Here is an 11,636-nt window from a genome sequence, read left to right on the forward strand (position 1 = left end):
CCGCCTCAGCTTCGACCCACTTAGAGAAATAGTCTACGGCGACTATCAGAAATTTCCTTTGCCCTTTTGCGAGAGGTAGGGGGCCTACTATGTCAATTCCCCACTGGGCGAACGGGCAAGGGGCGTCCACTATTGTCATTTCCTCCCCGGGCGTATGTATGCGCGGGCCGTACCTTTGGCATTTATCGCAGCTTCTTACAAATTGTGCCGCATCCTTCCTCATAGTTGGCCAGAAATACCCGGCTCTCAGCAGCCGCATCGTGAGCGCTCGACCGCCGGCATGATCTGCACAGCAACCCCCGTGGACCTCTCTGATCGCATTTGCCCCCTCTGTTTCACTGAGGCATCTCAGGTGGGGCCTAGTGAACCCCCGCTTGTATAGTGTTCCCTTATCCAAGCAAAAATTTCTCGATCTCATCTCCAGCTTGTTCTGCTCCCTCCGACAGGGCAGCACTTCTCCTCTCAAACATCTTATGATACTCTGACGCCAGTCCTTGGCTAAGCTTGTTGCCGCTACCTCCAGGTGCTCTCTTGGCTGCCCTTCGAGGATCGTTATTTGCCTTGAAGAGCAGTCCGTGGACATACTTTCGACCCTTGCTATGAAGTCTGCTCTTTCATTTTCCTCCCTCGGGATTTGTCTGAGTGCCACCTCGTGGAAACCCTCAGCTAGTTTTCTTGCCTTGCTGCAGTATTCCTCCATTCGCCCATCATTCGTTTCGAATACACCGTTGAACTGCTGGACGACCAGCTGTGAATCAGAGAATATCTCCAAAACCCTGGCCCCCGCGTCGGAAGCCAACTGCAGGGTGTGTAGCAGGGCTTCGTACTCAGCCTCGTTGTTTGACGCCCGGAAGGTTAATCGGATCGCGTACTCATATTTATCTTCCTCGGGACTGACCAACAGTACCCCGGCCCCGCTCCCCGATTGGGTAGCGGAACCGTCGATGAAGATTCTCCATTCCCCGCTCTCTTTCTCTTGCGTCATCTCTTGCAAAAAGTCCGCCAATACTTGCCCTTTGATAGCGGCCTGTGCTTCGTACCCGATGTCGAATTTCCCTAGTTCCACTGCCCATTTAATCATTCGGCCGGATACGTCCATCTTTCCCAACGTCCCCTTTAGAGGAAGGTTAGTTCGCACTGTTATTGCGTGCGTTAAAAAGTAGGGTCTCAGTTTCCGCGCTGTGATCACAAGGGATAATCCCGCCTTCTCGATCTCGGGGTAACTCTTTTCTGCTCCTCTGAGCATTCGACTTATGTAGTAGACAGGATGCTGGGCCCCATTTTTCTCGCTCAGTAGCACTGTGCTTATAGCTTGGCGACCTACCGCCAAGTACACATATAGTCTCTCCCCGACTTCCGGTTTTACCAGCAAGGGTAGGCGGGTGAGGGACTCTTTTAACTGCTCGAATGCGCGGTCGGCCTCTTCATCCCATTGGAAGCGGTGGCCCTTGCGCAGGATTCTAAAGAACGGGTAGCTGGTGTCGGCTGCCCGCGAGATAAAACGGCTCAATGCCGTGATTCTACCGGCCAATATTTGCACCTCTTTCACACTTTTCGGGGGTAGCATCTCTATTATGGCCCGCACCTTCTCTGGGTTAGCTTCCACTCCTTGTTTGGTTACCACATACCCTAGGAATTTCCCGGTCTCCACACCGAACGCGCACTTGGTAGGATTGAGCTTCATTCCATACTTCCGTAGCGTCGCGAATGTCTCCCGCAGGTCGTTGATGTGTTCACTGACCTCCTTACTCTTGACCAGCATGTCATCCACGTATACCTCCATATTCCGCCCTAATTGCGTTCGGAACATAGTGTCCACCAATTTCTGGTACGTTGCACCCGCGTTCTTTAATCCGAATGGCATCACCACGTAGCAATACGTTCATGTAGAAGTCACAAAACTGACTTTGGGCTGATCCTCCTCAGCCATAGGGATCTGATGGTATCCTTGGGAGGCGTCCATCATGCTAAGCATCGCGCACCCGGCAGTTGAGTCCACGAGTTGATCGATCCTCGGCAAGGGTGATACGATCCAGAGATGCTCCATGACGAAGAATTGGAAGATGCGAAAGCGTACGAGTTTAAAGACATTATTCGAGCTTCCCTTGGAGAGTAAAGGGTTTAATAAGACCGTTGAAGAGTTGATGGTTTGGAATTGGAAGAAAAGAAAGAGAAGAACTCGTTGGACAAGTCGAATTCCATGCATCCGAGATTCTCGCCTATTCTGGCAGAGTTTACCATTCGAGTTATAAATCTCGCATCTGAAGTCCAATTGAGCTGATTCAAAATGATTCCGAAAGCTAACTGAAAGATCTACAACTTTCATGTTTCGAGCGAAGAGATATTCGAAGTGGAACAGTGTCGAAATTGAGCTTTAATTGCATGCACGTGCACAGCCCAATGTCGCGAGTTAAGAAGGGTGATCGAGAAGCGACTTGGAGATCAAGTTATCTTATTTAATTATGCACGTTTTTAATTTAGGTTTTATTTTGTTATTTTGGTATTTTAGAGTTCTTAATGGTTAGGATTTGCTTATTTATTTATTTCCTTATTATAGTTTAGGTAGGAGTCCTTTTCCTTGTGAAAAAAGAGTCTTTTTAGACCTTATAAATAGGTTGCCAATTTGGCTTATTTGATAGGACGAATTTTGATGATTTAATTGAGAATATTCTCTTTGGTTCTTTAAGAACTCTTCGAACATATCGGTGGATTCCGTTTGTTCACCCCGACTTACCAATCAATCTTTCACAATCGATTGTGGCGTCTTCACATACCAAGGTTCTTGCCTCTTTATAGGCAACGGGTCGCGGTTCCACCCCTTTGAATCTTTGTTTTTGGATGTTTTCGATCCTGCTTCCGCGTAGGGTATTAGGGTCTCGTAACGAGTTCTACGGGGTTCGTATCAGTTGGTAACCAGAGCCAACATCCAAAACAGGTTTCGCCTATCCTTTATCTTAATTGTTGAGTCAGTCCTTTTTTCGTGTCTTTGTTTGTTTTTCGTTTCGTGTCTATTGGTATTGTGATTTTTTGTTCTTTCGTTTTGTTTATTTAGAGTCCATAAACCGAAAAAAAAAACAACACAAATTCGAAATTTATTTTTGTTTGAAGCTTCTTAGAGTCTAAGTTTGGTTTTGTCTAGAGTCTTCGTAAAAAAAAAAAAAAAAAATAAAAATCGAAATTTATTTTTGTTGGAAGCTTCTCAGAGTCTAAGTTAGGGTTTATTAGTGTCAAAAAAAGAGAAAAAGAAAAACCTTCATGTCCGAGAAGGCCGGTTATAAAGGAGAAAGAATTGACCAGCGTAGGATGTCGTCAATGGAAAAACGGTTCCAGGAACTCCAAGATCGGATGGAAGGGATTGTTACCCAACTAAAGGAACTACGCAAAGATCAACATGTTCGAGGGTTATACGTACGACGTGATGTTCACCAACCAGTGGTACCTTATCCCGATAAAGAGGTAGATTGTGATGGAAATTTTGGTGTGAAGGCTACAAAATCAAAGAGGGAGAGTATGGGACGAGGGTTCAGATCTGAAACTTCGAGCCGAGGATATTTTGGTCGAGAAAGAGATGGCGTAGATCGAAACCTTACCTCAGTGAATATGACTATTCCATCTTTTCAAGGTAAGAGTGATCCCGAGGCGTATATTCAATGGGAAAGAAAGGTGGAGCACGTATTCGATTCTGATTACTATTCCGAAAGGAAGAAAGTGAAGCTCACCGTCGAAGCGTTCATTGACTACGCAATTAGTTGGTGGGACCAATTTGTCTTAACTAGGCGACGTTGTGGCGAACCACCAATTGAAGATTGGGAATCCATGAAGGCAATCATGAGAAGGAGGTTCGTCCCTTCACAATATTATAGGGACTTACAATTGCAAAGGTTGAGGCAAGCTACTAAGTTAGAAGAACGGAGTTCGCCGAGGTGGGAATCGCAAAGGAGTTATCCAACGAGCATGGTGAGAGAATCGTTGCAAAAGCCTAAAAGAGAGAAATCAAAAACCGAGCAGCAATTCAATACTAAGAGAGGAGAGTGTCCAAGCAAGCCATTCGTGAACTTGTGGTCGAACATTGAGGATGAATCTACAAAGTACAAAAAGAGTATTTACATGGCACCACCTCAAAGGAATGAGAAAATTGAAATTTCCATGGAGGAACACGTTGTACAAATCGTGGAAAATATTGGTGCAAAAATTGAAAGGATGCAAGATGAGATTCTTGAGTTGCAGCCCGAGGAGCATGGAAAGTGCAAAACCGCTCCCGCACTTGAAGAAGAAAGCGAAGGTTCGGATTCGAGGGCGAATCCTTTTGAAGAGGTGGAGAATGATGTGAGTCAGCCATGCAATGAAGTTAACGCTGAACTAACCGGAGTGCAAACTCCCATTGTGCATTATGATGAGATGGTGGTATCGAGGTTTGACGCGTTAGGGCTTCGAGCTACAAAATACCCACATTCGTTTACGCTGCAGTGGCTAATAGATGATATGTTCTGCGATGTCGTGCAAAGATGTGTTAGTTTGATTCCAAAGAGGGAGATCGATCATGAAGTCAATTTTTTTTATACTCCTTGTGATATTTGTTCGGATTCGAGGACGAATCCTTTTAAAGAGGGGGATAATGATACGATCCAGAGATGCTCCATGACGAAGAATTGGAAGATGCGAAAGCGTACGAGTTTAAAGACATTATTCGAGCTGTCCTTGGAGAGTAAAGGGTTTAATAAGACCGTTGAAGAGTTGATGGTTTGGAATTGGAAGAAAAGAAAGAGAAGAACTCGTTGGACAAGTCGAATTCCATGCATCCGAGATTCTCGCCTATTCTGGCAGAGTTTACCATTCGAGTTATAACTCTCGCATCTGAAGTCCAATTGAGCTGATTCAAAATGATTCGGAAAGTTAACTGAAAGATCTACAACTTTCATGTGTTGAGCGAAGAGATATTCGAAGTGGAACAATGTCGAAATTGAGCTTTAATTGCATGCACGTGCACAGCCCAATGTCGCGAGTTAAGAAGGGTGATCGAGAAGCGACTTGGAGATCAAGTTATCTTATTTAATTATGCACGTTTTTAATTTAGGTTTTATTTTGTTATTTTGGTATTTTAGAGTTCTTAATGGTTAGGATTTGCTTATTTATTTATTTCCTTATTATAGTTTAGGTAGGAGTCCTTTTCCTTGTGAAAAAGGAGTCTTTTTAGACCTTATAAATAGGTTGCCAATTTGGCTTATTTGATAGGACGAATTTTGATGATTTAATTGAGAATATTCTCTTTGGTTCTGTAAGAACTCTTCGAACATATCGGTGGATTCCGTTTGTTCACCCCGACTTACCAACCGATCTTTCACAATCGATTGTGGCGTCTTCACATACCAAGGTTCTTCCCTCTTTATAGGCAATGGGTCGCGGTTCCACCCCTTTGAATCTTTGTTTTTGGATGTTTTCGATCTTGCTTCCGCGTAGGGTATTAGGGTCTCGTAACGAGTTCTACGGGGTTCGTATCAAAGGGGTAGTGATCTTTTGGGCAAGCTTGATTCAGGTCGCGGAAATCTATGCACATTCTCCATTTTCCTTCCGCCTTCTTTACTAGCACGGCATTTGACAGCCAGGTCGGGAACCGGATTTCCTTGATGTGACCTGCCTCTAACAACCTCTTTACTTCCTCGCCAATTATCCTATCCTTCTCCGCTCCAAAGTGCCTTCTTTTTTGTTTCACAAGGCGAGCATCGGGCCTTAGGTTCAGCTTGTGGACGGCTACCGAGGGATCTATCCCGACCAGGTCTGCGGGAGACCAAGCAAACACGTCCTGATGGTCTCGTAGGCATGCTATCAGCTCCCTGACTGTTTTGCTATTCATCATTGTCCCTATTTTGGTGATCCTCGTAGGGTCACTTTCACTGAGATGAACCACTCGTAATTCTTCCATGGGCTGGATGTGACCCTCTCTCTCATTGTCCGAGTCCTCGCGGGCCCTTTTTTCCTTTGATCTATCTATGCCATCCTCTTCAGACTTTCCCGAGCGTCCTCCCCACCCGACAGGGTTAATGCGTCGCTGCCCCCGCAGCGCTTGATTATAGCACCGTCTTGACGTCTCTTGGTCGCCCCGGACCTCTCCTACCCGATCTAGTACTGAGAATTTCATTTTCATGTGGAAAGTGGAGACGACGGCCTCGAATGAGTTCATCGAAGGTCGTCCCATTATCATGTTGTATGTCGACGGTGCATCTATGATCAGAAATCTGACGGCCCGGGTGGCTCGCAGGGGCTCGGTTCCTAAAGACACAGGTAGTGTTACCTTACCCATGGGCTGTACTACCTCCCCGGCGAAGCCGATGAGCGTCGTATCCACCCTCCGGACCTCGAAGTTCAATCTCATCTGCTTAAAACATTCGTAGTAGATGATGTCTGCCGAGCTACCCGTGTCCACCAATATTCTGGCCACAACATAGTTGGCTACCATGGCTGTGACGACCAACGCGTCGTTGTGCAGCTGTTGTATCCCGGTCTCGTCCTGTACTCCAAATGTGATCGGCGGGGATATGGATACCCGGTACATCATGGCGAGCTCTCCCCTCAGCTCCTGCAGCTCCCTTAGGTGCGCCCGCCGAGACCTGTTCGAATCCCCCCCGACAGGGCCACCGAAGATCGTGTGGATGTAGCTATTGGGCGGACGGGCTTCTGTAGTTCCGCTCGCGTTGGTCGGGGGTCGGTTCGAACTGTCTCCCTTCTTGGCCTGCCTCGTCCCGTTGGGATTACTGCCAATGAATTCCGAAAGATTCTTAGTCCTGATCAGCCTCTCGATCTCATCCCTCAGGTGCTGGCATTCGTCAGTGGAATGACCGTGCTCGTTGTGGAACTTGCAGTAGGGCCCGGCGTTGGCGGACTTTTTTGGAACCTCCGCGTAAGTTCGGGGCCACTTGAGCTTGGGGTGGTTGGCGATGGCAACTAGTATCTCCGAAGGGGCCGACGAGAGAGGTGCATAGTTCTCGAAACGAGGACCCACCCTCCTGTCCGTGCCTGGTTCTCGTCGGTAGGTCGGCTCTTGCTTCCTTATCTCCTCGCGAGCCTTATCCTTCCGCCTTTCCGCTGGTGGCATGCCCTCTATAGTTCTGCTTCTCCGGGCTTCCTCCGCGTTTATGTACTTTTCTGCTCTCCTGAGCAAGTCATTAAAAGAGATAGGGGCCTTTTTGGAGAGAGAATCGAAGAACTCACCCATGCGTAACCCCTGGGCCAATGCATTGATGAGTACTTCCTCACTAGTGGCAGGGACCTCTAAAGTTGCTGCATTGAACCTCTTCACGTAGCTCCTCAAGGGCTCATTCTCCTTCTGTCGTACCGCAAATAAGGTGAGGGTGCTCCTCTTTTGCTTTTTCGAGCTAGCAAAATGGCTTAGGAACACCTCACTAAATTGCGCGAAACTGTGGACCGAGCAGCGTGGAAGCTGGCTTAACCACCTTTGTGCCGGCTCTGCCAATGTGGTTGCAAACACACGGCATTTTACACCATCGGTCAGCCGATGGAGGGAAGCTGAAGTGATGAACCTTGACAAATGCTCCCAAGGGTCCGTGGTCCCTGTGTACTCGTACGTGACATGTTTGAATGTTGCGGGGAGTTCACCATGCTGCAGCCTTTCGGTGAACGGCGTTCCCGCCATTCCTTCTTCCTCCTCGGGAGGGAAAGCCTCTGGCTCGTCTATACGCGGTCCAACCTCGCCTCCGCCTGATGCCTTTCTTTTGGCGGCAGGATCTTCTGTCCTCCCTTGGGGCGACCGCCCTCTGGCCGCCGCAACGATCAAGGCCTGCAGGTTTTCCAAAGTGAGCGTTATGGTGGAATTTTCGCGCCCGGCAGGAGAACTACCGGCCGCAGGGGTCGGTTCCTCCCTCCGAGGGTCCGAGAGAGGTTCACTCCCGATGACTTGCAGCGGGGGTGGGGTTGATTCCCCGTCCAGCTGCTCCGACAGGTTTCGGATTACGTCCACGGGCGTAGTCATTGGTAGAATCCCTTTATGTGCGTCAATAGTGCTTGATGGTAAAGAGCTAGCCTGGCTTTACTTGTAAGTGATTCCCACAGACGGCGCCAATTGATCCGATGGAAAGCAGTTACACCGACGACCACAGCTTCCCGTGACCTGAAAAAGAGAAAGCCGGACTGATGCCGAAGTTAGCACTCCGATGATCAAGTCAGTAATGGTGCGATCGCTGTATTTCCTTGGGATTCAGAATTTTTGTATATCGCAAGAAGGAAAAGGGAAACTCCCTTTTATACACGCTTTGGCCCGGGGCCCGAAGGCCCGGGAATTCCGCACTGATTATAGATGGCAGCTGTCCTTTCCCGAGCAGCCCGGACGGCCGGGGTTATGATGACTCCTCCAATAGGTCTGATGACCTCGTTTGGTACTAGCCGTTGGGCCGCACCTGGTCATTCCGCCATAAATGCCCCTGTCAGAACATTAAATGCGCCGCCCAACACTTATGACTCACCCGACCTGTAGGAGCTCCTCGAGAGGGAAATCGGGTCCTTCGTGGTCCGGCCTTTATGCCGATGGGCTAGGCAAGCCCTCTGGGCCGTCCTTACTAATGAGTCCAATACTTTGATGGGCCGCGCTAGTTGGGCTTTGATTCTGGGCTTTACAGAATAATTCCGGTCCGGATCAATATATATATATATATATATATATATATATATATATATATATATATATATATATATATATATATATATATATATATATATATATATATATATATATATATATATATATTCTGACTTATTTTTTATTTGTGTTTTCCAAGAACTATGTTTGTTTTGTTGTTTTGGTAAACTGATTATGTTGTTTTTACAAGTGTTTACATTTCATCTTTTTGACATTTGTTTTGGATTCTTGAATTTTGCCGGAAAATTACGAAAATAATTACGAAAAAAAAATCTTAAAATTACAATTATTATCCGATTTTGGAACAAAAAAAATAAGAATTAATGCAATTCTCGGAAATTCCGCCTATTCTGAGGTATTCCGAAATTGGAATGGATTTTTGAAATTCCGATTTTTTTGGAACGAAAATTGGAATCTATTTTTAAGTTTCGGAAAAATATGGAAAATTTCCAAAAAAGGTATTCCCGATCCATTCCGTCCGTTCCACCCCTAGGTCCAGACAAAAAACAGTCTCACAAATAAATCCATCCCCGTGTCTTTTGTCTAAAATACCCCTCATAATATAGTTTTCTGCAATTCCATCCATTATACTATAATATCATCAATATTGCATATTGACCCCAGATTTGAACAAATATATATCACATTAATCCCCAATTTCATAATTAAAAAAAAGTTTAAGAAAATAATTTTTTGTATGATTTTTTTCTTCGGCCAGATTTCGGCGTTGACTTTTGTTTTTGAAAACCTTTTTTTTTTTTTTGGTCAACCGCCGTTGAATTTTTTTTTTGCGTTTTTTTCTCTCCCTAAATTATTCTGTTACCAACAAAATTATTGTCTGAAACGATAACATTGAATGCCAAAAAGTTATATTACTAATATTACTGTCCCAAACAGTAATATTATTGCATGAGACAGTAATACTACGGTCGAAGACAACAAAATTGAAGGTCAGGACGATATAAAATTAATTAATACAGTAACATTATTGTCTCATACAGTTAAATTATTATCTTAGACAGTTAAACTAAAGTCACCCGGACAATAATATTGCATGCCAAGATAGTAATATATATTAATGAGAATATCTTTTTTTATAAAAAAAAAAAAAAAGGTTTTGAAAAAAAAAGTTCAACAACAGAGACCGGCGGTTGATTGGTAAAAAAAAAAAAAAGCAAATCAACGTCGGAGACCAGCGGTCAACAACGGGTGACCTGTCAGGAACAAAATATTCATAAAAAAAAATTGGAGACAGGCGGTCAGCGGCGGTGGCAGTCAAAATTGGAATAATGGTCAAAATTGGTTAATTGGTGAAATTAAGCTAAATTGGGGTGTAAATTATGAAATTGAAGTTGAATTAGTTTTTCAAGGAGTTGGGGGTAATTTAGATATATATAAAAGAGTTTTCCTTATTTGTATATAAGTTTGAATAAGGTGGATTTATTTGCAAGATGAAAATATTGGATGTCCGTTTTTTAATTAATTGCTCTGATTATGGGCCTATTTGCCATTTACCCTTAAATTTATTAGTAAAAATTCAAATTTTGGTAGATTATTATAATTTCATTAAGATTGGACTTTATGCAATATGTTGCACCGTAAAGGTGAAATCCCTCGTCCGCAGGGCCCCCATCTGACGCAGAACGGAAGCACGGTAAAGAATTAATTTCTATGAATTAATCCTATAGAACACGATAAGATTCGGAATCCACCGAAAATAAAGAGAACTCTAAAAGTTTTTATTAAAATTCGAAATTTTGATGCCCCAAAATAAATCCCTAAGACACCTATTTATACTAATCAACTAGAAATCCTAATTAAGCTAGGAAAATACTAAAACTATAATTCTAATTAATCTGGGAAAATACTAAAACTAAAAAAAAATAGGAAAATAAAACAACTCCTAATCCTAATAGAACTCTTAAATTCAAAATACTAAAACTAAAAAAATAGGAAAATAAAACAACTCCTAATCCTAATAGAACTCTTAAATTCCTTGTTCTCCATCAATCTCCTCTTCTTTGAAAGAGCTCGACCTCGAGCTTGTATCTGGATACAGCGGTTCATCCTCACGAAAAGCATACAAGTCCGAAACATTGAAGGTCTTCGAAATGCTCATATGTGAAGGAAGATCGATCACATAAGCATTATCATTAATGCGTTGCAACACCTTGAACGGTCCATATTTCTTCGGCTTAAGTTTATTGTATGTGCCCACGGGGAAACGTTCCTTACGTAAAAACACCATTACCTCATCACCTTCGTCGAAAACTTTTCTTCTTCGATGTATGTCCGCTGCCTTCTTATACTTAGCATTCACCTGCTCCAACCTCTCCTTAACTTCAACCTGCACATCATGCGCTTCTTTAGCCATTCGCTCAGCCGCTATACTTTTACGATGCTCTTGTGGGAGGCGAATTAAATCTACCACATGCTTTGGGATTGCACGATATACCAATGCAAACGGGGACATATTGGTAGCGCTATGGACAGCACTGTTGTAAGCAAATTCAGCTTGAGGTAAGGCATGATCCCACTGCCGAGGGCGATCTCCACAAATGCATCGCACTAAATTACCCAATGTTCGATTAGTCACCTCCGTTTGTCCGTCCGTTTGCGGGTGAGCTGTCGTGCTTCGCTTAAGGGATGTGTCAAACATCTTCCAAAGGACAATCCAAAAATGACTAAGGAATTTGACGTCCCGATCCGATGTAATCGACTTTGGAACTCCATGCAGACGAACTATTTCTCGGAAGAACAATCGTGCAATATGGGAAGCATCCGAGGTCTTTCGGCATGGAATGAAATGGACCATTTTTGAAAATCGATCAACCACTACGAAAACCGAATCAACACCACGTTGCGTTCGTGGCAACCCTAGCACGAAGTCCATGGATAAGTCCTCCCAAATGCCACTCGGGACTGGTAGAGGTGTATACAACCCCGTGTTTTGTGACTGCCCCTTTGAAACCTGACAAACGTAGCACTT

General features: G+C 44.5%; 1 protein-coding gene across 1 annotated transcript; it reads right to left on the minus strand.

Moving 5' to 3' along the window:
- Window positions 1–5,461: 5,461 nt before the first annotated feature.
- On the minus strand, window positions 5,462–7,984 carry LOC148765828 (uncharacterized). Its single transcript, XM_088812368.1, has one exon. The coding sequence runs from the start codon at window positions 7,982–7,984 to the stop codon at window positions 5,462–5,464; it is 2,523 nt and encodes an 840-aa protein (XP_088668494.1).
- Between the last annotated feature and the right edge of the window lie 3,652 nt (window positions 7,985–11,636).

This window comes from Erythranthe guttata, chromosome 13 (genome assembly GCF_056151865.1).
Source record: "Erythranthe guttata isolate IM_541 chromosome 13, IM_541, whole genome shotgun sequence".
Lineage (NCBI taxonomy): Eukaryota > Viridiplantae > Streptophyta > Magnoliopsida > Lamiales > Phrymaceae > Erythranthe > Erythranthe guttata.

Excerpts from the sequence above, each read along its gene's own strand:
- LOC148765828 (XM_088812368.1), bottom strand. The coding sequence starts at position 7,984 with ATGACTACGCCCGTGGACGTAATCCGAAACCTGTCGGAGCAGCTGGAC.